Source organism: Lutra lutra, chromosome 16, assembly GCF_902655055.1.
Source record: "Lutra lutra chromosome 16, mLutLut1.2, whole genome shotgun sequence".
In the NCBI taxonomy this organism is placed as follows: Eukaryota; Metazoa; Chordata; class Mammalia; order Carnivora; family Mustelidae; genus Lutra; species Lutra lutra.
In genome coordinates, this window is record NC_062293.1 from 4,965,327 (window position 1) to 4,993,155 (window position 27,829).

Sequence of the window (27,829 nt, forward strand, 5' to 3'; positions counted from 1 at the left end):
AGCAGAATGTGGATCAGGCAGCTATGGGCACCAGGGTGGTTCAGTTTCCAGATCCTGAAGCTTCAGGATTGTGAGACTTCCTGAGGTGATAAGTCACAATCTATTGTTCCCTCAGGCCCAATGTCACAGCAGGCAGAGTCCCTAGAAGATATTTGCATCAGATGGTACCGTGTGTGCTGAGAAGCGCGACACAAGCCTCCGTCCTGGATCCTGGGGCAGCTGGTAACTGGTGACCCAAAGGCTCCCCTCCTTTCACTTCTTGGGTCTCGTTCAACATGCATTGACTGCGTGCCTCTAGACCCCTGACTGCCCTGGGCCCTAGGCAATCGGAACCCCAAAATATACACAGTCTTGCCCCAAGAGGGTTTACGTCCTGGTTAGGAAGACAGATGGTTCACGACGGTAAATAAAACACAAGCCGCTATGCGTGGCAGCATACGCGGTACAGTCCGGGGGTGGAGGGTGGGTTACTGTGATTGAGGCGATCTAGCAAGACCCTGAGGAGCGGATGCTACTCCGAATAGGCCTTCGAGGGACGAGAGCACGTGGAGGAGGAGGAAGGGCTTCCATGAGGGAGAGCGGAGCAGCAACTGGCACGAGTCCTTGGACCCGCTCAAGGAACTTTGCCTCCGGTGCCCACACGAGGTTAGAGGCTGTTTGGGGAATAAAGATGAGGCTCGGGTCCAAGCATCACCTCTGGGGCTGCGCGATAACCCGCGGAAAACCACCCCGCTTCCACTTTTCCAATCAATCCCAGCTCAGCGCTCCAGCCTCGCCAGGCGCTCGGGCTGTGTGAGCATAGAGGCGCAGAGCTAGAGCGTCAGCCTCCTCGGACGCAGACATTTTGGATCCTGGCAGAAAAGCTGGCCACGGCTGGGACCACTATCAAATCAGGTCGCACCGCCCAAGAATGTGAGAGCAGAAGAGCTCCCGTGGGAGCGACAAAAGCAAGCGGCAGAGCGATTCGTGAGGCTTTCCCGAGCAGGACAAGCTTTAGAAGAGGTGCCCACCGCCCTGCCCTCATCTGAGATGGCGGCCCCGGGGACGCTCTAGCCCGCGCCTCTCCGAGTCCGAGAGGGGGCGGTGTCCTCGCCGCTGGCTGGGAAGTGGCTGATACACGGTCGCAGCGAGCGTGGGTTCCGCCCCAGCCCTTGGCGGCCTCGGGTGGGAGGACCGTGAGGGTCTCGGGCCTCTCCCCTGCTGTGCCTGGGGTCTCGGCGCCTTCCCCGGCCGGACCCCGCGCCTCGCGGCCGCCTCGGGCAGAACCGCCCCGGGCGCCGGCCGGCCGTAACTGCGCCTCGGGCCGGACGATGCCCAAGAAGCTGCTGCTGCTGCCCCCGCTCTCCGCGTCCTCGACCCTCCGCGCCCCACGAGCCCGCCCCGCCGCCCGCCCGGCCATGAACGCTGCCCGCACCGGCTACCGAGTCTTCTCGGCCAACTCCACGGCCGCCTGCACCGAGCTGGCCAAGCGCATCACCGAGTAAGGGAGCGGGGGCGGGGCCCCGGCCGGGGGCGCCCGGGGCGCCCCTTCCTGCGCGTTGCCCTGCACCCGGGGCCGTCGAGCCGCTGGCCTGCGGGTTCTGGGCGGGACCGACCCTTGCGGGTGGCCCTTCTGAGGCGGGGACACGTTCCGCCGACTCTCTGACTTCTGCCGGCGCCGGCTTCCTTGCACCGCTCGCCCTCCCTCCCTCACCCCACTCCCGCTTCCCGGGCCGGGGAAGGGGGAGGTTGTCATCACCCCCGGAGGGGACGCTTGGACGGGGGGGCTCCGAGTGCGGCTCCCTGCCCCACGGTAGAAGTTGACCTCGGAGACCGGTCGTCGCCACTCCCAGGTCCCGTCGGTGGGCCCGAGGCCCGCAGGTCCGGGAGCTGGGACACGCACGACCGGGCCTGGCGGCGCCAGGGGAACTGCCACACTTGGGGGGCGGCGGCATTGGGGGGCGGCTGCAAGGCCTTGCAGGTGGAGGGTGTGGGATGCACCGAGGAAGCAGAGGTGGAAGGGAAGGCAGTGAGAGCAAGGCAGATTTGTCGGAGTTAGTGGTAGAAGTAAGTCTAACTGTGTTTCCTAAGTTGACTTTAGATTCGATCATTTGAGGTCAAGTCTGCCTTTTCTTGTGTTTTTAACCCAAAGAAGCCTGCGATCTCAAGTGGCTTCTGGAGTCTGACAGCTCTGAGATGCCTTTTGGGTCTTGCCCCTTACTAGCTCTGTGGCGCTGGGCGAGAGACTTGATTTTGGTGAATTTCATTGGTGAGATAAGGACCGAGCTGTCTGCGGGGCAGGAACATCCTAAGCACGAAGAAAGTAATGTAGGTAAAGCATGTAGCAGAGCAGAGGCTCACAGTGGGCCTCTGAATAATACTTTTTTTCTAGCTGGCTCTGTTGGAGAGTCCCAGAGCTCTAATGTAAAGGAAGGGTCTTAGGAACTCTTTCCGGATAAACTTGTGACAAGCGTAAGGTATAAAATGAATAGCTTGTTTTTCAACATTTGAAGTCATTTTGGGGGTCACTTGGGTGGCTCAGTGGGTTAAGCCTCTGCCTTTGGCTCAGGTCATGATCTCAGGGTTCTGAGATCGAGCTCCACATCGGGCTCTCTGCTCATCGGGGAGCCTGCTTCCCCTTCTCTCTCTGCCTGCTTGGGATCTCTCTGTCCAAAAAAAAAAAAAAGTCATTTTTGTGTTTAAACAATTTACATTAGTGTTCCTCTGGATTTTTCAGAGTTGATAAATAATTGTAAGAACCCGTTTTTAGATTCTAGATGGAAATGTGAGAGGGAAACTTTGGACATATTTTCTTAGTAAGACCTATGTTCTTTTCAGTTGGAGTTTTAAGTGAGATAAGAAGAGTAAATCCTTTTGCAATCTACTACCTAGTTTGTTTCTAATCCCTGATAAATGTCTGGCTTTTGAGGCCAACTAAAATGCTAACTTCAAATATAAAGCTCATATTTGTTTATTTTGGGTCATATTTTACCACAGTGACCTTGCTGAGGGAGGAGGGCACATTTAAAAGGTCAATGGTTTTGCTTTTTTATTTTTTTTTTAAAGATTTTATTTATTTATTTATTTATTTATTTATTTATTTATTTGACAGAGATCACAAGGAGTCAGAGAGTTCATCAAGAGTTACATGCTCTACTGACCGAGCCAGCCAGGTACCCTGAGGAGTATTTTTTTTTTTTTTTTTTTTTTTTTTAGATTTTATTTTTATTTATTTGACAGAGAGCACAGGCAGAGGGAAAGGGAGAAGCAGACTCCCCACTGAACGGAGAGCCTGATGTGGGGCTTGATCCCAGGACCCTGGGATCATGACCTGAGCCTAAGACAGTTGCTTACCCAACTGAGCTGTGCAGGGACCCCAGGAGGTTTTTTTCTTTTTTAATGTGGTAGAATATTCATAACATAAAGTGTACCATTTAACCATTTTTAAGTGTATAATTCAGTGGCATTAAGTACTTCTACGGTGTTGTATATCTGTTACCGGGATCCATTTCCAGAACTTTCTCATCATGCTGAACAGAAACTCCATATCCAACTAACTCCCAATTCCTTCCCTCCCAGTCCCTGATAATTTCTGTTCTACTTTTCTGTGTCTGAATTTGCCTATTCTAAGTACCTCTTATAAATGGAATCACGCAACATTTGTCTTTTTGTGTCTGACCTTTTTACCTGGAATAATTTTTTCAGGGTTCATATTACAGCATGTATCAGAAGTTCATTCCATTTCTTTTTTAAGATTTTATTTATTTGTTAGAGAGAACATGAGTGCAAGCAGTGGGGGCAGGGGGCGGCAGGCAAAGGGAGAAGGAGAAGCAGACTCCCCGCCGAGCAGGGAGCCCGATGTGGGACTCCATCCCAGGACCCTTAACTGACTGAGCCACCCAGGCACCCCTCATTCCATTTTTTAAAAAATTTAATTAATTTATTTTGACAGCAAGAGATCACAAGTAGGCAGAGAGGCAGGCAAAGAGAGAAGGGGAAGCAGGCTCCCCCTCTGAGCAGAGAGCCCGATGTGGGGCCCGATCCCATGACCCAGTGACCATGACCTGAGCTGAAGGCAGAGGGTTTAACCCACTGAGCCACCCAGGCGCCCCCGTCATTCCATTTCTAAGGCTGAATAGTATTCCAAGGCTGACCGGAATAAGTTTATTTACTTATTTACTTATTTATACTGTGCACACTATTTCTTAATTGTTTATCAAGAGAAATATTTCATACCCCAGCATTCATGTTTCATAGTTGGGGGACACAGGTCAGTGACAAACTTCCATGGAAAGAAATTCTTTGCGTCCGAACATCACTTTGTACTCTGAAAGATCCCATCCTCCTTCATCTCAAAACCTGTCACGGAATCATAATTTCTTTGGAAATCTGCAATGTCTCCTTTCTTGGTTCAGCCAAAGCAAACTTGAGAGAGAGCTGCAACCCGCCGGAGTACAAGAATGTCCAACCTCGGAAATGGCGGACAGCGGGCCAGAAGGCCTTGCCGCTGCCGTGCCGTCAGAGCCCTGAAAGCCCCCATCGTCCTCAGTCCCAGTGTCCTTGACCCCTGCTCCACTGCATAGTTGGCGGGAGTATTTCTAAGCAGATCTACCCTACCTCATAGTGTTTCACTCATCAAAGGGGTAATGCCAGCTGATTAAAAAAAAACCTTCCACAGGGGCGCCTGGCTGGCTCAGTCCGGGATCATACAGCTCTTGACCTCCAAGTCATGAGTTCAAGCCCCGCGTTGGGTGTAGAGCTCACTTAAAAATAAAATCTTTCAAAACAAAACAAAAACCTTTGATGCTGTTAATTCCTTAATATCATTTTTTTAAAAAGATTTTATTTAGGGGCGCCTGGGTGGCTCAATGGGTTAAGCCTCTGCCTTTGGCTCAGGTCGTGATTTCAGGGTCCTGGGATCGAGCCCCACATCGGGCTCTCTGCTCAGTGGGGAGCCTGTTTCCCCTTCTCTCTCTCTGCCTGCCTCTGCCTACTTGTGATCTCTGACTGTCAAATAAATAAATAAAAATTAAAAAAAAAAAAGATTTTATTTATTAACAAGATCACAAGTAGGCAGAGAAGCAGGCAAAGAGAGGGGGGGAGGCAGGCTCCCTGCTTGAGCAGGGAGCCTGATGCGGGGCTCGATCCCAGGACCCTGGGATCACGACCTGAGCCGAAGGCAGAGGCTTTAACCTACCGAGCCACCCAGCGCCCCTCCTTAACATCATTTAGTATCGAGTCCTTATTCGTAGTTCCCTCACTCTCTCAAAAATGGCTTCTCACACTTGGTTGGTTCTAATCAGGATCCGAACAAGATTCACACTGCGTTTGGTTAATGGCACAGAAGTCCATATGCTTTTGACACTTGGGGCCTCTATCTCTGGCTTGTGGTTTGGGAACCAGTGCTGATAACCATGGGTTTGGGAAAGATTTTGCAAGACGGTTACAATTCAGAAAACAATGAACTGGACAGGACACTTTGGCCACGGACCCCGGTAGAGCAGTGTGTCACAATAGGGTGGGCACTTGGAGCTGTGGAGGGCTAGCGGGTGTGTAGTCCTTAGTGCGTTTAAGTTTCGGAACTTTCTGTTTTTGGGAAAGAATGCCGGTCTAGTTATTTTAGCCTTTTAAATATTACCCATATGAACTGGAGGGTTGTTTTTTTGAAGAGCATTTTTTAATTGCCTTTTTCCCCCCCATAGGCGCCTTGGTGCTGAATTGGGCAAATCTGTGGTCTATCAAGAGACCAATGGAGGTGAGCGAAAATGGTATCTTACACATCCTTTGTTCTCTGTGTTTACTCAGTACACGTTCATTTAAAAGGCAGATGCTAACGTGCAACACAGACATTTTTCTCTTTAAGGTCAGGTGTCTGTCCTTTCACTCTGCTTCGCTCCTAGTCTTGATTTCTTTCTTTCTTCTCTTTCTTAGTCTCCTTCCCCTTTTCCCAAGATAATGCAAATGTCCTGTCATTTTACAATGAAGAAAGGAGAGATGTAGACCTTGTGTTTTTTCTTCTGTATTGGGCTACACTTGACGAATACCTTTTACATTTACCTGTCTCGTTATGTCAAACGGCATCAAGAGCCATCTGGTACCAGGTAGTAAACCATCTTTGGAAAACCATCTTTGAGTTCTTTCATCAGCAAATTTTTCTCTCAAGTCCAAGTCTCTTGTAGACTCTCCTCCTGGGTTGATAAACCATTTTTGCTGCCGTCTGCATTTCTGTGGATAATTGTAACATTAAACGATAATGCTGGAAAGCCCTCTGCCGATGGCCATTGTCCTAGGAATGCTGCTGCATCATTGTCCCCAGTGGGGCCCCGTACTTCAGACTATAATGCCCTATGAAGACAAGTTAATATAAAATAATTCGGAGCTATTTTTGCACAGTTGAAAGCGTCGGTTTATGACCCTGTGCTTCCTTTTTTCTTTCTACGGTGGAACTGTCTATGATAAATTACTAAGACTTAATGATGTTCAGGGATCTAAAAAAAGGTATTTGAAAAGGGAAAGGTAATTTAATGGATGGTTCAGTGGAAAGCACTTGTACCCAGGATGTTATAAGTTCCATGCCTGTTATAATTAACCCCCAGATATCCTTCAGTCAGCTTCCATACTTAGTAACTTTTTTTTTTTCATAAGTTTTATTTATTTAAGTAACCTCTACACCCCATGCGAGGCTCGAACTCATGTCCCCAAGGTCAAGCATCCCACGCTCCTCTGACTGAGCCAGCCAGGTGCTATACTTAGTAACTTTTCACTTGGTGGCTAGAATTCACCCTTTATTTCCTGCCAAGACAGGAGACGTTGGTATTTGAAAACCTAAAGGTGGGGGCACCTGGGTGGCTCAGTCCATCGAGTGTCCGACTCTTGGTTCCAGCTCCGGTTGGGATCTCAGGGCGGCGAGATTCGCCCCGAGTCTGTGCGCGGGGTCTTCTTGAGACTCTCTCTCCCTCTGCCCCTCCCCCTGCTCTCTCTGCCCTCTCTCTCTCTCAAATCTTTAAAAACAAAAAACCCCTAAAGGTGAATGCAGATAGGTGAGCTGGTCTGTTTAGCAATAACGATCTTAATTTATAGTGATGGCGTTTGGGAATCCTGAAAATAAGCACTAGAGGAGGAGAAGATGGTTTAATGAAGACCCTTTTCAGGATGCCTGGGTGGCTCGGTCACTTAAGCCTCCCACTCATGGTTTTGGCTCAGGTCATGCTCTCAGGGTCCTGGGGTTGAGCCCTCCCTCAGGCTCCCCGCTCAGCTGCGGGTCTGCTTGAGATTCTCTCTCTCCTCTCCCCCCACACATGTGCTCGCTCTCTCTCTCTCTCTCTGAAATAAATAATCTTTAAAACGTCTTTTTAAAAAAATGCGGACCTTTTTCTCCATCCTTCCATCACTGCCCTGGGCCTCTTCCTTCCTCCCCCTGCTCCTCCGTCCCTCTCCTGCTGTTGCAGGAGTTTGCCAACACCCCTGCCTGCCTCGATTTTCAGTCTCCGTAGGCCCTTCTACTCACCTCCACCAAGGTGTTCCCAAAATGCCAGTGTTTTTTTTTTTTTTTTAAAGATTTTATTTATTTATTTGTCAGAGAGAGAGAGAGAGCGAGCGAGGGAGAACACAAACAGGCAGAGTGGCAGGCAGAGGCAGAGAGAGAAGCAGGCTCCCCACTGAGCAAGGAGCCCGATGCGGGACTCGATCCCAGGACCCTGGGATCACGACCTGAGCCGAAGGCAGCGGCCCAACCAACTGAGCCATCCAGGCGTCCCAAAATGCCAGTGTTTTTGACTTGTGCTGCCGAAATCTTGCAGGCTAGGGTCTGGTCTCCTCCGCGTTCACGCAGGGCTTTGGGATCCGAGCTGTGCCCACTCACTGCCCATCGTCCATCCTATCTCATATGTGTCCGTGACTCCCGATTACACCTTCAGTCTGTGGCTCCACGCATGGTCCACGGTCTAGCTTGCAATGAGGCCATTGTTCCCAGCCCTATGACTCTCTCTCCTGGTCTTTTTCTTTTTTTAAAGATTTATTTAGTAGAGAGAGAGTACATGAGAGTGTGCAGAAGTGGAGTGAGGGGCAGAAGGAGAGAATCCTCAAACAGACCCCCCCCACAACCGCCCCCACAACCCAAGCCGGAAGCCCGATGCAGGGCTCTATCCCTCGACCCATGGGATCACCACCTGAGCTGACACCAAGAGTCAGACCTCGAACCATCTGGGCCACCCAGGCGCCCCTATTTTTTTTTTTTTCAAGTAGTCTACGCCCAACACTGGGCTTGAACTCTCGATCCTGAAATCAAGAGCTCTCTGCTCTCTTGACCGAGCCCGCCAGGCTCCCCATCTCCTTGGTCTTTTCCTGGCACATTGGCTTGAACAGTCTGCCGGCCCTCGGCCTTGTGTTGTCTCTCCCGGATCTGTCTTCATCCGCTTGACCCACGTCCTCCACTTCGGGACTCCAAGGACAGGGCCCGACACAGTGGAGGCCTTGGCATCTGTTGAAAGAAAGATGTTAACTGTTGACCTCCTTATTTGCTGTAGACTTTCCCCCAAGCCTCTCATCTTTATTTTGGTGATGGATTTTCCTTTTTGAACCTTGAGATGTTCTGTGGACCTGTTGGCGTTACTTTTGCCTGTTGGTGTATTTTTGGCTTATTTTCCCTTTAGCGTCACATTTTCTGTATACGCACTTGCCATTGTGATCTATTCAGAGTTCATTTTGGCGCACTAGGTGGAATGTTGGTTAGTGTCCGCTCTACTCCCTCCAAACGCTGCCTGATTATTGTATCGTGAAGTGCTTTTCTTAAACTATAGAACTTCCGTATTTTTCAGAAACAAGAGTGGAAATAAAAGAATCGGTTCGTGGCCAAGATATTTTCATTATACAGACAATACCCAGGTAAGAGTTACCACTACTTCATGTCTCCCTTTTCCTCTAAAAATCTGAGTGACGTAATTCACTGTGTTATCACGTAATCAACGATTGAGTTTTCTTTCACTGTAAATGTGTTTGCTTGTTAAACTGAATGCTTCCCCAAATCCAGTTGTAGGCTTTTAAAAAATTTTTTCTTAAAGATTTTGTTTATTTATTTGACAGACAGAGATCACAAGTAGGCAGAGAGGCAGGCAGAGAGAGAGGGGGAAGCAGGCTCCCCGCTGAGCAGAGAGCCCGATGCGGGGCTCGATCCCAGGACTCTGAGATCATGACTTGAGCCGAAGGCAGAGGCTTAACCCACTGAGCCACCCAGGCGCCCCTAGCTGTAGGCTTTTGACGTTCCCGCCCTGTTTGTCACGCTTTCCTTTGGATCTTCCTCTCCAAGCCTAAGCCACTCGAGGGGAAAAACACCTTTCTTACCAGTCCATGCGCACTGAACCTAGTCCATGCCTGCTCCGCTCTGCTAAAAAGCTTTCTTGTTAGATGCAATGTTGTTGTGTACCCATGAAGACAGTTTTTGCACTCTGTGTGTGTATATGTACGTATGTATGTATTTTTTATTATGTTAGTTAGCCAGCATCTCGTACATCATTAGCTTTTGATCGCACTATATTTTTTTTGCCCAATAGCCCATTTCTAGCTGTCCCTATAGGAGATAGCATGCGCCACCCCTTCCCTTAGGGGAAATCCTAGCCTACCTGAGGGTGACCTTCCATGTGGGATTATCTCCTCTCATCCCCTCCCAGAGAATTGGTGTAGTTAGGCTATGTGTGTCTTTGAAAAATGCAGACCTTCACGTCTCTGTTAATTCCAATTCCTGAAACCAAGTCAGTAGTAAGAATGGCACTGACCGCCAGCAGTGTGCGCCCACTTACACGACCGTCTTTCATCCTTAAAGCACCTCGGGCTTGGAGGCTGTTCGGAGCCTCAGTGACAATGTGACTTGTAAGAAATGTCTATTTGGGGGAAGCTGGCTGGCTCGGGAGAGCATATGCAGCTCTTGATCTCAGGGTTGTGGGGCGAGCCCCACTTTGGGTGTGGAGACTACTTAAAATAAAAAGAATTAATTAAAAAAAAAAAAGAAAGAAAGAGATCTCTATTTGGTCTTCCTTTCCTGGTGCTGAGCTCCCAAAACCCTTGGAATTTCCTAAGTGATAAGAGCAGTATAGGGTGTCTTCTGTTATTTAACAACGCCCCTCTGAACCACACCTGAGGTGGTTTTTGGAAAGCCCCTAGATAACCTCGAGGTGGGGGCTGGTTGCCCGGGGAACCAGCCAGCGGGTTCGTGTTGGAACTTTCAGCCCGTCCTCCCCCCTTCTCCCGGAGGGGGTGTTGTGGGGGTTGGGGGGTGTGAATCAACCATCAGTAGCCTATACAGAGCTGCCCCCCGGCAACAACCTGCATGCCTGCCCGTGTTAGCGGAGATCAGAGATCCGAGATCCATAGGAAGATTCCAAGAAACGGAATAAGGGTCCCGGCCTTTGTAGCATTGGTGGGTGCGCGCAGTGTTGATCGCCGTCTAGGCCTCCTGCAGGTTGGGTTGGACGCTGGTCGCCCCCTTCTTGCCTAGTGCTTTGTTCGATGCTGCACCTTGGAAATGAGGGGAAAATCTGCAGGTCTTGTCTGGGAGTAAAATGCGAGTAGTGAGGGCACTAGGACACCCCTGAGGCTGCCCTCTGGCATGCTGCTTATCACCCTGGCTTTTGTCCTTGGCGAGGGGTGAGGCTGCCTTGTCCTCACTCCTGTTGCTGCGGCTGGGCTGTGGGGCTCACCGTCTGGATCCCCTCAGAGCTCGCGGCCTCTTTCTTGTGACCACTCCAGTCAAGGTAAATTTTTGGTTGTTGAGGGTGGAATTTAATTATTTGGAAATGGCCCAAAGCCATCCTGAAGGAAGCGATCATGTCGCATGAGTGACATGTGTGATACTGAGCAAGGGAAATAAAATGGACACAAAGCTTCCCAAGTGTTTCTTGAAGGACAGTTTCCCTGTTTATGTTACATGCTCTGATGTCACGCAAGAGGGGTCACCAAAAGCACGTTTATAACTTATTTGCTGCAGATGATTAAAGCTTGGGGTTGGGGATGGGGGAAATCCTACCCCATCACGGCGTCATCATGGCTTCCATCTGTGGTGTTGGCTCCGTTCAGCTGATGTCTGCAGACCATGTCTGTTCCCTTACATTTGTCGTTGTCTATCGAAAATGACAGAGCAGTAAGGGTCGAATTTAATATAGGATGTGCTTACCTTAGGAGAAAGAAAAACTGGTCAGTTGGTAAACAATTAAGATTGTCCTACTTAGGTACAAAGGCTACAAGAAGTTGCCCGGATGTAGTTGGAACAGTCTTAGGGAACAGATAAACAAAGCAGAGGCTGCCGGCCAACTTCTCTTCACCCCGCTGGCCCGCAGATTAACCGCCTGGTGTCCAGTTTGTCTAGTGACGGGCAGTGAACGGGGAAAGCCAGCATGACAGAGGCTCTTTTGTTGCCTTCCTGACCAAAGGGGTGGGGTGTGGGAGATTTTCCTTAGCCTTGGGCTGGAGGATGTTGAATCCCTTGGCATAGGTCATTAGGAAGAGGAAAAAGTAGAAAATGAAACCTCATGGCAGAAGTTAGTAATTAATGGAAGGAGAGTTATGCTGAAATCAGGGTCCTTCCGAAATCGTTCATCTTGTTACGTGGACATCTTACCGTCTGGGCCCACCTCATGGTGAGCTGTGGAAGCCTCGGTGTAGCCTTTGGTTGTGTGTAAACGCTGTCACAAAGCCAGCTAACAGCCCACCGCCTGGACAGATACCCAGATTCCCTTCTTTCCAGAATCTGCTCAGCTCACTTCAACTCTAAATAAATTGTTGCATTGAGATCTGACGGAGGAAACTATGGCCAGTGCCGTACTCCACACGCTATCATACCAGTGGAAGGTTAAGAAAGCTCTGATTGTATGTCTAGCATTGTCACACAGTCTGTATGCAGAAGAGGACTTTTAGTATGGTGTATGTGATGCCTGGTTTCAGTCTAGATGGGGACTCCTGAGTTCTTTACACACTGACCTCCCAAGTACTGTGCGGTCTTCCAGCTGAACATTCAGAACCCACAGGACATCAGTTTAGGTGATGTGATGGGGGAAGGGGCGCTCTCCCCTCTGTGGGATCAAGTATGAAAGCCTTTGGAGGCGGAACATTGAGTCAGATGTGCTCTTTGGGACAAAGGATTACCACAAGGGTGGTCCAGTATGGGTCTCTGGCATTTTCTTGAGATGTGGTCAGCCTTGTTTGCCATTTTGTCTCCACCACCTAACACAGTGCCTGGTTCATGTTGCTCAATAAATATTTGTTGAATGTATGAATGGATTAAAATCAACCAAGTATAAAGAATTCTTGGGGCGCCTGTGTGGCTCAGTCGGTTGAGTGTCTGCCTTAAGCTCAGGTCATGATCCCAGGGTTCTGCGATCGAGCCCCGCATCGGGCTCCCTGATCCGTGGGAAGCCTGCTTCTCCCTCTCCCACTTCCCCTGCTTGTGTTCCCTCTCTCGCCGTGTGTCTCTCTGTCAAATAAATAAATAAAATCTTAAAAAAAAATTCCTAAGCACCTTGAAAGTGTTTGATAAGTGTCTTGTCGTGATTTTACCTAAAGATTGTGTGTCCTCTAAACTTTCGATGCCAAACTTGGGACATTATTTTTTCTTTTTAAGATTTTATTTATTTATTTGACAGACAGAGATCACAAGTAGGCAGAGAGGCAGGCAGAGAGAGAGGAAGGGAAGCAGGCTCCCGGCAGAGCAGAGAGCCTGATGCAGGGCTCGATCCCAGGACCCTGGGATCATGACCCGAGCCGAGGGCAGAGGCCTTAACCCCCTGAGCCGCCCAGCGAAACTTGGGACATTATTAATTTGGGAGTGTGAGGAGGGAAATCCTCCAGGTTATTTCAGAGGAAGGAAGCAGCTGGAAAAGAGTGTACCCTGTGAGCAATCCGCAAGGAATCTCATCGTTTTCTTAAAGTCAAGTCCTGAATCAATTATATCTACCCTCTGGGAGAAATGCTTGTGTGACAGAAGCCCGAAATAGTTACAAAAACCCAAATGACAAAGGTGAGGTTGGGAGTTCTCTAAGTTGAATGTGGACAAGGCAAACACTGTCAGAGGACAGGGATGGCTTTGCTCTTCTCAGCCCCGGCTGCGCTCGGGATGGCACGCTCGGAGAGCGCGGGGTCTCATGACGAGTGTTTCTTGTAACCACTTCCTCACCGCAAGTTCTCTGCTGTGTTCATGGCAAGCTTTCCATTTGGCTCTCCACGTGGGCAGCCTCGCTGCTCTAGGGACGATTCCAGAACGGACCGCTGAGAGTCTGCTCCTCACACAGATACAAACGAAGACATGGGAAATGATTCTGCTTCTCCCAGGTGAAGGAGATACACTCCTGGCCCAAAAGAGGGGGATGTTCCCAGGACTTGGATAATCCAGGCAGGAGTGAGAACAGGCTAGAGAGGAAAGGTGGAGCCTTGGAAGAGTTTCCTGAAGGGCTTTAAGACCCTCACCATTTTTTTTCTTTCTTCAGAGGGTAGTAGAGAGTGGTCTGAATTGGGTTCTGAGCGCCACCCCCCCACCTTCCCGGGAGGGGCAGGGTACCTCACCGCAGCCATTGAACTCTCTTCACTGGCTGTGTGAGTCCGTTCAAGGTCAGGCTAAGGAGGCATCTGCCAGGCCCATCCTTAGGGGCTGGGGTCCACTGAGTCTCCTACCCAGTCTGCCCTCAGGAGCAGAGAGCCGCCTTCTCTGAAAACCCACCTCCAGGAAACTCTTGGAGGTGGCCTCTGTTAGGGCCACTTTTGGCTCTAGTCTCACACCTCCCCAGGCCACATGGGGTAGAGTGACACAAGGCACTCAGCTCGTGGCCCGACCAATGACCTTTCCTCTGCCCTAAGGTTCTCGCCCCCCCCCCCCTTTTTAAGATTTTATTTATTTATTTGACAGCGAGAGATCACAAGCAGGCAGAGAGGCAGGCAGAGAGAGAGGGAGGAGGCAGGCTCCCCGAGGCAGGCTCACCTACCCAGGTGCCCCGGTTCTCTCCCTTTTTAAGGGGACTGTAGGCTCCATCAGCCTTGGCAAAGGGTAGCAATCCACATTCAATAAAACTGGAAGTAGCCTTGGGGTGCCTGGGCGGCTCAGTGGGTTAAGCCTCTGCCTTCGGCTCAGGTCATGATCCCAGGGTCCTGGGATCGAGTCCTTATTGGGCTCTCTGTTCAGTGTGGAGCCTGCTTCCTCCCCTCTCTCTCTCTGCCTGCCTCTCTGCCTACTCGTGATCTCTCGCTGTCAAATAAATAAATAAAATCTTTAAAAAACAAAACAAAACTGGAAGTAGCCTTTCCTTTGACTATCTTCCAGATTCATATTTTGTTCTTTGTCTCTCTGGGTCATCTTTGTCGGGCATCTGTGTATCTTGAGAAAAAGGGATGAGGAGAGTTTTTGAAAACTTAGTTCCAGGACTTCCCTGTCCTCCTGCCTCCCCTCTCCCCCGTGAAGAACAAAGAGAAAAATCAATCCTTTCTGGCCCTGGCAGCTCAGCAGGGCAGTGGGTTTCCCTTGGCGTTCACAGGGAGCGAGGGGCTGGCCTGAGCCGGCGGTCCCTGGGATAGCGCCGCAGGCGTTGGCTCACTCTGGCCAGCCACTGACGTCTGCTTCCCGTGCCACCCGGGTGACATGTCACTGACAGAGGATCCAGGCAGAGGTGAGTGTGGCTCTCTGGGCTGCGGGTTTCCGTAACCGCTGGTGGAAACCACAGCTCAAAGGAAGAGCTAATAAGCTTTTCCCCTGGTTTTTGAGGTGCCGTCATTGGCTCGTGCGGTGACAGAAACACCTGTGATAACCATCTTGACAGCCCAGGTTAAAAGGCTGACGTTTCAGTCTTTTTTAGGGGTTAAAAAAATGGGCCTGACCCCAAATACAAATTTTTACCGTTTCAGAGACGTGAACACAGCTGTGATGGAGCTTCTGATCATGGCGTACGCACTGAAGACCGCCTGTGCCAGGAACATTATCGGGGTCATCCCGTACTTCCCCTACAGCAAGCAGAGCAAGATGAGGAAGCGGGGCTCCATCGTGTGCAAGCTGCTGGCGTCCATGCTGGCGAAGGCAGGTGCGTGTGCACACGGGCCCCGGGGCTCCCGCCCTGTCATCAGGACTGTTTCTGCATGAGATTAGTCCCTCCCTCAGAGAGCTAATTTGGGGCCTCTGTTTTCTTTAAGTGCTGTTCACTAATTCCTTTCTTCCGGTTTCCTTCTGGTAGTCCTGGTTAGGGATGTGTGAGCAGAGGTATAAACTCTTATGTTTTCCTTTCCTCTTTGTCTTACTCGACAGTGACATTGTCTCTGCTCTAATCCTGGACTTCTCCATCCTTCTGTCCCACCTCATCTTCTCATGAACACTTTAGCTGTGATCCTGGTGTCCGTGTGGGGTCTTTTGAGCGTCAGGATACAGTTACGTGTTGGCCTTGGTTATTAGCTAGATTCTGCTTATGTACATAAGATGAAAACTGGGTTTTTCTTTTACTGCTTCTCCGGTTTATATAATCCTCCTTCCCCCCACTCTCTGACCGTCTTTCTGTACAGCAGCTCATTCTCATCGCTTTTATTCTGTGTTCGTAGTGGTCATGTACTTTCTGGCCTGTCTGAATCCAATTGGTAACACTTGATAGCAGCTGGGATTTTATTTGCCGGGTGGGTTTACTTAAAAACTTGAATATACGTTCAAGTCCTGAGAAACATTTGGATTCTGTTCTCTATGATAAAACTATGATACGTGGTGTTTGGGGAGGAACGGGTAGTACTGGTTCTTTGCTCTAGAAGGTTTGCAGTGACCTTTGTCCATTTGCGATATTTTTATGTGTGTCCTTTTTTTTTTTTTTTTTTTGTTCACGACTGTTTATAAGAGTGTGTCTTTATTGTTGTTAGATAAGAATACTTCTTGACTCATTCTTTTATGACATTTAGAAATTGTTCCAAACCCTTCGATAGGGAGTTTTCTTCTAATACGCAAATTGCTTTGCTTTTGGATTCTTACTCCTTCTGCTCTAGCCACGGGCCTTTAACATGTCTTTCTAGATTCTTTAATCAAGGCCTTACTATTTTTTATACCCATTACTTCTTCCGTGGTTATTAATTCCATATACATATTTTTGCTTCTGCCTGATTTTTCTTAATTTTCAGGACCAAGCTAGTTATGACAGTAGGGGAGAGCCCTTGTTTCTCTGCCTGAGCTCTCTGTCCATGTGGAAGATTATAAGCTCTTTTACCTGAGGTTCGACCACATTCTTAAATTCGTTAAATATTGTTAAGGTTACAAACGAAGTCTGTAACTAACATGCTTATTCACAATACATTTCCTGCGTTCCGTCTTCGGTTAGGGACCAGGAGTGGGCGTCTAATTTGTGTCCACTGTAAGCATTAACTTGTAGGGGTGAACTTTGTAATTTTTTGTTTTAAAATTTCAGGTTTAACTCACATTATCACTATGGATCTTCATCAAAAGGAAATACAAGGCTTTTTCAGCTTTCCCGTGGACAACCTTAGAGCCTCACCTTTCCTGCTTCAGTATATCCAGGAAGAAGTGAGGAGCCACCAGCAAACACCCCATTGTCCTCAAAAGAGACCCTATGTAGTTTTTCTCTGGTATCAGATTTCAGTATTGAAAGGCACATCCGATGACCTTCCCCTTGAGTCGCAATGCCTGAGGCAGCCAGACAGGGTCAGCATGTAGGCGTGGAGGAGCGAATTTTTTAACGCCATTAAAAATGGATTTTCTTCCAAGTATCTTTAGCAATTTGCTTCTGTTTTCTGAAATGAAGGTGTTAAGAAGTAATTATTTTTTTTATCTTCTTGAAGTAGCCATACTGTGGCAATGATGTAAATTGTTAAGTGTTAAATTTTGAATGTGTCCATGAAACTCTAGCGTTATTTGCTAGTACGGATCATTGTTATGAGAGGAAGAAGGGTCCTACCGGCACTCGGGTGTTCCTTTGTGATAACTTCTCAGTGTTTTCTTATTTTCCCTTCAAATCTAGATTCCAAATTACAGGAATGCAGTCATTGTAGCTAAGTCTCCTGATGCTGCCAAAAGGTAAGTAAGTTGGACATTCAAAAAAGGCCTCTCAGTGCTTCGCCGGTCAAAATGAGCTGTTTTGGAACTCAGGGTCTGTTGTCACGTGGCCTGGAAAAGCTCATTGGCTCGGGCTTCCCCCACGTTGTTGTCCTGTCCCCACCAGGGCTTTATCACCAGTCCCCGAACAATACAGGGCGGTCCCTGCGTTACTTGGTTTTCCTGTGCGAGAAAAGGAAGTTCTTCCTTCGCTTTCTCAGGAAAAGGAAGGCAGAGGGCTATGGAGTGTTTTCCAGGCAGTGGTTTTCAAGAGACCTTTTTGAACAAAGTTCCATCTTCTAGAGATGCGTGTTACAAGATTGGGCAAAGGGTAGAACTGAAATGGTCTAGAATCAGATGCTGGCCCGCGTTTCAACTCTGGTGCCTCCTATGCCTCTCGAGATGTTTATAGTCTGGTCGGGGCCTCATCTTCAGATTTGTCTAAATCATTGTGTGTCCCTAAACGTTTGAATGATGTTTTCATTTGAGGATTAATAGTGATGAGCTAGTGACACCCGTGAATTTCCCTGTTTCTCGTTGGCTTTCTCATAGGGCCCAGTCATACGCTGAGAGACTGCGTCTGGGGTTGGCCGTGATCCACGGAGAGGCTCAGTGCACAGAGCTGGACATGGACGACGGTCGCCATTCTCCCCCGATGGTCAAAAATGCTACTGTCCATCCGGGTCTGGAGTTGCCGTGTAAGATGAGCTCTATGTTTTTATTTCACTTGTAAGTTGAAGAAGGTCTTGAGTGATACGAATGGCTAGGAGTTAATATGTAAATGGAGGTATGCTATTTTGGTTAATTTTTTAAAAAATTTATTTTAATTTTTTAAAGATTTTTATTTTTTAATTTAAAAATTTTTTTATTAAGATTTTGTATATTTATTAGAGAGAGAGATAGAGCACTGAGCTGATAGGAGAGGGAGAAGCAGGTTCCCCTTGAGCAAGGAGCCTGACACGGGACTCGTTCCCAGGACTCTGGGATCATGACTTGAGCCGAAGGCAGATACTTACCGACTAAGCCACTTAGCGCCTCTACAGATTTTTATTTTTAAGTAATCTCTACACCCAGCATGGGGCTTGAACTTATAGTCCTGAGATCAGGCGTCCCATGCCCTTCCGACTGAGCCAGCCAGGCGCCCCATCTTGGTATTTTTAGATAATTGAATGGTGTGACATTGATTTCCCCTTTTGTAAGAGGAGATGTGTTACCTTCACAGACTGTGTAAGGACAGTTGAACTAATCTGGGTGGCACTTAGCATTCAGAGAGTATGAAATAATTTTAGCTTCAGTGAAAAAGTTGTAGGTGCGAAATCTTAAGCTTTTATATGTTGGTAAGGTGGGCGATAGCAACCATTGATTATATACCAGGCTTTGGTGATTCGGGTAACTTTTAGCACTTATCTTAGTAATACAACCTTTTGACCTGATAACTGACTAGGGTTTTTTTTTTTTTTTTAAGATTTTATTTATTTATTTGAGAGAGAGAAAGGGCGGTGGGGAGGAGAAGCAGATGCCCTGCTGAGCCGGGAGACACACACACACACACACACACACACGCACACACACACACACACACACGCACACACACCACACATGCACGCACACACACACCCTGACATTGGGCTGGATCCTGGGACGCTGGGATCAGGACCTGAGCCAAAGGCAGATGCTTAACTGACTGAACCCCCGAGATGCCCCCTGACTAAGTTGTTACTAATTCAGTAGTGTGGAGGCTTTTTATTTCCATGGATTTTGAGTGGTAATAACTGGCATTCTTTTTTTTTTTTTTTTTTTTAAGATTTTTATTTATTTATCTGACAGAAATCACAAGTAGGCAGAGAGGCAGGCAGAGAGAGAGGAGGAAGCAGGCTCCCCGCTGAGCAGAGAGCCCGACTCGGGGCTCGATCCCAGGACCCTGAGATCATGACCTGAGCCGAAGGCAGCGGCTTAACCCACTGAGCCACCCAGGCGCCCCAATAACTGGCATTCTATATCAGAAGATAATGGCATCTTTTTGAAAGGAAGGAGATTATTTCTTTTTAAAATCTGTATCTATTTGCCATAACTCAGAAGCATACAGAGATTATTAATAAGATGGGAGAACACCAGAATCGTTATACCTCAGATAGATTACTTCAGACAGGCTCCTAAGGTGTAAACATTCTAATTTTTTACCCTATCAAATTCCCATCACTTTGTTTTCAACTCTGGAGGTTTTTATACAAGAGAAACAAGTAATAAACCCTTTTAATTTAAATTTTTGGTGTTGCCACATTTTATTTTATTTGAGGATTTCATAACTAAAGTTCTTGAATGGGCAATATATTCCCATATTTCAAAAATTTAAAAAGTATAAAATTCTTACAAAATTTTAAAAGTTTAAAAAACACTCCTACCCCACCTAAGCTTTTCTCTCCCCCCAGCCCCCACCTGCCACAGCTACTCTGATTCTCAGGGCAGTCAGTTCCTTTGTAACCGTTTAAGACTTTTTTTTTTTTTTTTTTTTAATTTGACACAGAGAGAGAGATCACAAGTAGGCAGAGAGGCAGGCAGAGAGAGAGGGGGAAGCAGGCTCCCCGATGAGCAGAGAGTCCGATGCGGGGCTTGATCCCAGGACCCTGGGATCATGACCTGAGCTGAAGGCAGAGGCTTAACCCACTGAGCCACCCAGGTGCCCCTTTTGTAACCATTTAGAGGCTCTGTGCATATATGCAAGCCAGTGACATGCTTCTGTTTCTCTCATTTTCACAGAGCGGTAGTATATTAAACCACATTGTGCTACCTCTTGCTTTTCTCATCCAAAAGCTCCTTCCCCACCAGTCTGTACAGATCACTTGGTCTTTCATAGTTTCCTAAGTGTTCCATTTTATGGATAGACAGTAATTTTCTCAATTGGTCCCCTGTCGACAAACATTTAGTTTCTCCAGTCTTCGGCTATGAAAAAGCACCAGTAATAATAAACATCTTTTGTTGTGTCCAGGGTTCTTCTAAGCTCTTCAGTAGGTCTTTGGACTTGGTGTGGAGACACACAATCTTGTAGGTACTTGTGTTACCCCTCATTCTGCCAGGGAGGCAACTGAGACCCAGCCGGGAGCAGGTGAAGCTGGGGTTTGGAACGAAGCTTTTCATTTTGAACAAATTGCAGTCTCCGAGAAAAGGTGAAAGAATGGGACAGAATTCCTCTTGAGTCTTCAGAGGCCCCAGACTTAACATTTATGTCCATATTCTTTTCTTTTGAGCCATTTGAGATGAGCTGTAGACATAATGTCCTGATTCCTAAATGCTTCAGTAAATATTTCAAAAAACAGATACTCTCTTACATAACCACAGTGTAATGATCAGACTCCGGAAACTGACACTGTTACGGTACTATTACCTAACCTGCAGACCTTATTCCTGTTTGTGGTCCCACTGTGTCCTTTAGCGGAAAATCATTTCTTTCTGGCCCGGAACCCAGTAAGGATCACACACTGAGCTCAGCTGACCGTTCTCTTTAGTCTCATTTAGTTTGGAACGACTGCTCTGTTCTTGGTCTCTTATGACCTTGATACTTTTTTTTTTTTAAAGATATTTATTTATTTATTTATTTGACAGAGACAGAGATCACAAGTAGGCAGAGAGACAGTCAGAGAGAGAGGGGAAGGCAGGCTTGCTGCTGAGCAGAGAGCCCAATGCGGGGCTTGATCCCAGGACCCTGGGATCATGACCTGAGCCGAAGGCAGAGGCTTTAACCCACTGAGCCACCCAGGCACCCCTGACCTTGATACTTTGAAGAGTATAGGGGAATTGTTCTACAAATATCCCTTACTGAGGCGTGTTTGTTTCTTCATATTAGGTTGAATCAGTTACCACTACGACTGTGACCGGCTGGTGATGTTTCCAGTTCCCCTTCTTCCCTGTTCATTCAGTCTTATCAGAGCGGAGTCATACAATCTTAATTTGTTCAGGGTGTTCTCATTCTTCGCTACTGTTTATCGCAATGTTCAAATTGTCTTAGACTTGGCCAAAGGGAGCCCCTTCAGGCCCCTCCCTGTGTTCTTCTGATGTGTTCCTAGCATTTTTTGATACTTCCTTACTTCCTGGTACCACTAGATGTTCCACATTTATCTTGCTCTTCCTTAGCCCTGGAATCAGTCATTCTGGCAAGCAGCCCCAGCTCCTTTAGCGGAAAGTGATATTCACCACCGAGACTCGGTCCCAGAGTGTGCACTCGGCCACCACACGTTACTCCCTGTGACTAACTTCGACTCACGTTCTTCCATAAGAGACTCAGTGAACTTAAAAGATAAAGACCGAGAAATAAAATCACTGGGTCAAAGGTAATTTTGATAGATAATTGCCAGATTAATGTAATACTTTATAAGGTGGTGTGCAGCTGTGTGTTCCCTCGGGGACATGTTGGTGTGTTTACAACTTGCACAGTTGCCATAGGTCATTCTCTGATTCCTTCTTACAGATTTGACCAAGGGAATGCTTTAAAAAAATATATTAGTTTTGTGTAATGGTACTTTCCAAATTAAATATGCTTTATATTTATATATCAGTTCTGCTTCCAGTATTTTTAATAGTTTACTTCATAATAATGAGGATGAGGGGCGCCAGGGTGGCTCAGTCGGTTAAGCATCTACCTTCCCCTTAGGTCATGATCCCGGAGTCCTGGGATCCAGTCCTGTATCGGGGTCCCTGCTTCTCCTCCTCTCTCTGCCCCTCCCCCTGCTTGTATGCATGCGAACGCGCCCTCTCTCAAATACGTAAATAAAATCTTCCAAAAAACAGTGAAGACAATGAAGAGGTACCTCGGCGGCTCAGTACCGACTCTGAGTTTTGGCTCAGGTCATGATCTCAAGGTCATGGGATCAAGCTCCAGGTTGGGCTCCCAGCTCAGCCCAGAGTCCACTTGAGAATCTCTCTCCCTCTGCCCCTCCCGCTGCTTGCCCGCACGCATGCGCACTCTCTATCTCTTATTCTCAAAATCAATAAAAGAGTAATGGGGATGAAGACACTGCCCTGCTAGGACAGGATCAAAGTATTCGCTCTCCAAATCTTTGCATTTTGTAGAAAGATGAACTCTTTTATCTTTCTGGAACCCGTTCTTTGAGAGCAGCAGGAGTTCTCAACCAGGATGGTTGTGCCCCAGCCACTGGTGGATATTTCACAATGCGCGAAGGAAGGCCTTTCTGGTCCGGCCACCGGGCAGGGGCCGGGTACCACCAGTGTCTTGTGAGCAGACGCTGGAGAAGCTGGGGGACACCGCTCCAGTGTACCGCGTAGTTATCTAGTCCAGAATGTCAGTAGTGCCACAGCTGAGAAACCCTGCTTCAGAGTAATTTTTTTTTAAAGATTTTATTTATTTACTTGACAAACAGAGATCACAAGCAGGCAGAGAGGCAGGCAGAGAGAGAGGAGGAAGCAGGCTCCCCGCTGAACAGAGAGCCCGATGTGGGACTCGATCCCAGGACCCCGAGATCATGACGCCAGCCGAAGGCAGAGGCTTTAACCCACTGAACCTCCCAGGCACCCCCAGAATAATTTATTAAAAGCGAAGTTGTATGAAGTCTTCTGTTCTAGAAGATAAAATCGATTCCATCCTTATGGCAAGGGCATCTCATGAACTTGAAAGGATTACGTGTCAGTGGTTCTCTGAACACTGCTCTGTGCTTGCCACAGTGGTGAAAATGAAGAGTTTGGATCGAAAAAAAGGAGAGAAAGTCACCTTTTGGGGCTTGATTTCCCTGGCTTGTTAATTTTATAAGTGAAGATGTGGTTTTCACCACTAAGGTAAAAACAGACGTTAGCTCCTCTGGAGCATCCTTAAATGTACATTTTGACTTGCTTGAGTGTGGGCAGAGTCATGAGTTTGAAAATAACTGCAGTTCCAGTCCTCCCAGAGACTTGATTTTACTCTCTTTTTAGGGTCAATCTGTTAGTAAAGTTCGACCTTCCATTGAACTACAAATAGACCAAAATCAAAATGGATAAGGAATGACTAATTCCTCTTGGTCCTCTCCTGTCCTGTATTCTACCAGAGGAAGGTTTGTTTATTGACTCTGGGGAGAGAGTAAAAGAGAGTGTGTAAAACTTATGATGCTTGTGAATGCAGCATTCTTTTACGTGGAAAATGCTGGGAAACCCAGAAGATATTTTCCTACTTCAAGATTTGAGGTCATTTGATGAATTGACATTTCCACTATAATAAGTTAATATGGTTTGTGATTTCTGGCCGTAAGTAATAGTGCACAATTCATTTTATTCTTAAACAGATTGGTTTTTGTTTGAGAAAATAAAGAAAGGGAACAGAACCTTAAATATTGGGTAGTTTTAGCACCCTTTATCCTTAATCTCCAGTATGTTCTTTACTTCTACTGAAAATTTTGAATTTTCAGTGTTTTATTTTGGGGGGCAACTATTAGAAAATTGGGGACTTTTTTTAAGCCTGTGAGGTACTGTTCATTTCCCTTGATCCTATTAATAAAACCTGTTTTTTGTTTTTTGTTTTTAAGTAGCTACCAAATTGTATGTTCAGTTTTATCCAGATCCTAAAACCGGTAATGAGCAGAGAAGGAACCTACCGGGAGAGATGCTTGCTTTTTAAAAGCCTTTTAAGCCTCTATCCTAGCCAGACCTGTGTTTTTACATTCCAAACTAATAGAAGCTTTTTGGGAGATGCAGAGTTACAGAAAAGTAAACAAGAGCATTAGTGGCATGTTTCCCTCATCAAACTAGAGCTGAATGTTTATTGGTCTTCGATGAGGGATACTGGCTTGCAGTCTTTTCCTCTTTTTACAGAGGAAAATGGTCAAGGAAAGGGAGAGGCCCCATCTCTTTGAGAAGTGGGTAGGTCAACACAGCCATCTACCCACATGGTTTAATTAATTAATTAATACTTTAAAAGATTTTATTTATTTGAAAGAGACCACAAGTGGCAGAATGGGGCACAGAGGGAGAGAAGGAAAAGCAGACTCCCCCGCTGAGCAGGGAACTGGACTCGGGGGCTCAGTCCTAGGACCCTGGGATCATGACCTGACCCGAAGGCAGACGCTTAACTGGCTGAGCCACCCAGGTACCTCCCACAGGGCTTAATTTAAGATAGAATTTAGGGAAGCCAGTCCTAATGCTGGTGTATCTTCTCCCTCTTTTAGGTGATATTTATATGCAGAGGTTTTTGACTGCCCAGGTTCAAAAAATTGGCCTTGTTTCGGGGATGAGAAATCAGGAAGCGTTGAGTAAAATTTATCAGTTACATAGCGGCGGATTTCAGCTTGGCTGGTGTGCCGTATGGGGAAAGGCACACCTGTTCTTGGAGATTCACAGAGCCCGTAGCTAGGACTAACACGGTTTGTTTGCGGATAGTTGCTAACCTCAAGAGTTATTCTGAGTTTTATTCTTATGTCCCTCTCCCACTACTGGTTTACTATTTCAGAATAATAAAAAGCTTTAAAAGTAGACTATATAGCCTGTTCTTCTTAAATACCCTCTCTCTCTCTCTGTTTGCTGAATTTTCTTTTTTTTTTTTTTTTTTTAAGATTTTATTTTTGGGGCACCAGGGTGGCTCAGTCGGTTGAACATCTGCCTTCAGCTCAGGTGATGATCCCAGGCTCCTTGCTCATCGGGGAGCCTGCGTCTGCCTCGGCCTGCCGCTCCTCCCCCAGCTTGTGCTCTCTCTCTCTCTGACAAATAAACCACTGCTGTAGACCGTCTGTTTCTGAGAAGCCCCAGGTTCATTTTGGAGAATCCCCCGTCCCCCTTTCATTTATTTATTTATTTATTTTTGGTGGCAGCAGAAAAGGTTTATTGAGCGTTAGCAAAGTGATCGAACAGGGGCGCCTGGGTGGCTCAGGGGGTTAAGCCTCTGCCTTCAGCTCAGGTCATGGTCTCAGGGTCCTGGGATCGTTCCCCGCATCCGGCTCTCTGCTCAGTGGGGAGCCTGGTTCACCCCTCTCTCTCTGCCTGCCTCTCTGCCTACTTGTGATCTCCCTCCGTGTCAAGTGGGTAGATAGAATCTTAAAAAAAAAAAAAAAATGATCGTACAAAGCTCCCGAGCAGCTAGGGGACCCAAGAGGGTTGCCCTTTGTTTTGCTTTTTAATAATGTTCTTTTTTTCACCACTTCCAGGGAATAGGGTTGCAATTATATTTATTCAGTGACATGTGACTAACTGGGGCCTTGTTTGTTTTGTTTTGTTAGTGATGATGGCCAAAGAGAAGCCACCAATAACTGTAGTCGGAGATGTTGGCGGGCGCATCGCGATCATAGTGGTATGGTCATGTCGTCCTTCGTGTGCACAGCTGACCCTGCTGCCTCTTCGTAGGTTGTCCTCTTTGGGATTATGTTTCTAGTAAAGCTGATGGAGTTAAATGGATCCATCTATCCTTTCTCACCTGAACTCCTTCAGGACTAGTAGAAATCTTTATGTAGTTGAACAGGGGTTACTTTAACCTACAGATGGAAAAAAAAAGTGCAGGATCTCCCATAAGAAAATTCAACCCCAATAAATAACCTTTATCTGAAGGGGTTTCTGTTTTATCAGAGCCGCTGATCTACTCAACCTTCAGCTTTAGGGCCACAAGAGGAACCAAAGATGAGCGGTTCCGTTTTCACTAGTGAGAACAAGTGTCTTTTCTTTGCATTTCAGCATGAGCTGTTTGCTCCCAGCCCTAAATGCCTTTGCTGGGCCTGATTACAATGGCTTGCTTTATTTCTGTGTTCTTGTCATCTCACTTGGTCTTGAAAAAAAGTAAATGGGACACCAGCTATGTCGGATGAATCAGAAATGTGGGACAGGATGATGAGCCTTGGCAGTTGGGAACTCTAGCTTCGCGTGTCACACGTGGCCGTCAGGCTTTGCTGTTCTTTGTACTGACAGCCACACAAAGTGTGGTCCACACGGCTGTTGCCACTGCCTGATGTTCTGTCTCGGGCCCAGGCAGGTGGCTCTGATTTCCAGTTGGAGATCTCCTGAAACGACGGGCAGAGAAGAGCAGAGAGGTAGGTGTTTATAGAGACAGGGGGTAGCACTTTAACACCACCTCTGGTGTCTCCCCAGGACGACATTATTGACGATGTGGAAAGTTTTGTTGCTGCTGCAGAGATCCTGAAAGAGAGAGGTGCTTACAAGATCTACGTCATGGCCACTCACGGCATCCTATCAGCGGAGGCCCCCCGCCTCATCGAGGAGTCCTCCATCGACGAGGTCTGTCTGCACTTACTGGGCCTGGAATTTGCTGCTCTCTTTTCTGTGAATTGTAAAATGACCCCATCACTGTTGCCTAACCCCCTCTCTGGAGGACCTCGGAAGTAGCCTTGGTGGCTAGCAGGGTGTTGCGACAAATGTGTAGTTAGGAACGAATGCCTCTTTCCATAAAGGCTCAGCTTATTTACTTGGATGTGGTTCATACTTCAGTGTAGTTTGGTGCTGTGGGAACGTTCCTCTCACAACTTGGATTCATCCAGTTTTGCACAGTGCCGGGGCTCACCCTACCGTTTCTGCCCAAATAGAACATGACCTTCATACTCCTTATGTTTTGAACCATGTAACCTTTCTCTTGTATAAAGTCCATCAAGTTTAGTTTGTAAAAACTGTACTCGGTGGAATAAGGTTTTGTAGTTTGGAACTTGGGCTGTGGGAACTAAAGCTGGGACAGACTTTTCTGGGTGGCCGTCTTAGGGACACATCAGTAACAGTGTTTATCTTCCGTCACTGCAATGACTAGGTAGTGGTGACGAACACGGTCCCTCACGAGGTGCAGAAGCTGCAGTGTCCCAAGATAAAGACCGTGGATATCAGTCTGATTCTCTCTGAAGCGATTCGGAGAATCCACAATGGGGAGTCCATGGCATACCTTTTCCGAAACATCACCGTGGATGACTAGCTGTCGCCGTTGCCGTGACCGCGAACTCCTGAGGAAAACGTGTGGAGAGCCGTGCCATCAACTTACGTACACAGTGTTTCAAGGGAGGCATGGAAGTAGCCTGAAGTCAGACAGTCTGTCTCACCCAGTTGGGTAGGTAGGAGCCATTAAGATAGTCAAGGGGAAGACAGAGCTGATGGATAAACGGCCTTAAATGTCTGCCATCACCATCCTGGTCCTTAAACAAAAGTTAGTTTCCTGAAAAGAATTCCCAAATTTTGTTTGATACTGAAAAGGAGTTAAGGGCAGATGGTCCGAGCTCTTTAATATTGGCCTATTTCCACTGCAGGGAAATGTGTGTCAACGTTGAACTTGGTTAGGGAAGCTGAGTGCCCTGGTGCTGTTTCCAGTCTAGTTGTCCTCTCCCCAGTCAGCCTCACGTACATCTTTTGTAGAAAACCCTGTTTTTCTTTGAGAAGCTGCCGTGCCTACAGCCACCGAACAACAAAGCCTTTGTGGCATTACCCCAGCGAGGAGGTCAGATTAGAGAGTAGCCCCCTATCTCTGGATCCCTGCGAAGCTCTTCAATGGCAAATAAAAGAGTTTGTTGTCTTGCAAGTCTGTTGGCTATGTTGCAGAACCGCCTGCTCTCCTGCCTTCACGGTGGCTGACTCCTGTCCAGACAGTGCAGGAGACAACGGGTACAAAATAAAGGATAGTCCAGGTCCGGGGCTGGTCCTAAACCCCGGACAGGAGTCTCCACCGGTACGTTCCATCCCCTTCCTAAGCATCGAAATCAAATCCTGGTTGGGATAATGGATTTAGAAATCTAAATTTTCTTTTTAAAGATTTTATCTATTTATTTGACAGAGATCACAAGTAGGAGGGGGCAGGGGAAGCAGGCTCCCTGCTGACCAGAGAGCCTGATGCGGGGCTTGATCCCAGGACCCTGA

At 47.4% G+C, this 27,829-nt stretch overlaps 1 protein-coding gene across 1 annotated transcript; it reads left to right on the top strand.

Moving 5' to 3' along the window:
• Positions 1 to 901: 901 nt before the first annotated feature.
• Positions 902 to 27,494, top strand: PRPSAP1 (phosphoribosyl pyrophosphate synthetase associated protein 1). Its single transcript, XM_047707905.1, has 10 exons — positions 902 to 1,480; positions 5,682 to 5,734; positions 8,796 to 8,862; positions 14,854 to 15,026; positions 16,380 to 16,495; positions 16,950 to 17,005; positions 17,576 to 17,721; positions 25,213 to 25,283; positions 26,072 to 26,218; positions 26,739 to 27,494. The coding sequence occupies exons 1-10, from the start codon at positions 1,311 to 1,313 to the stop codon at positions 26,895 to 26,897; spliced, it is 1,158 nt and encodes a 385-aa protein (XP_047563861.1). The 5' UTR covers positions 902 to 1,310; the 3' UTR covers positions 26,898 to 27,494.
• Positions 27,495 to 27,829: the final 335 nt, after the last annotated feature.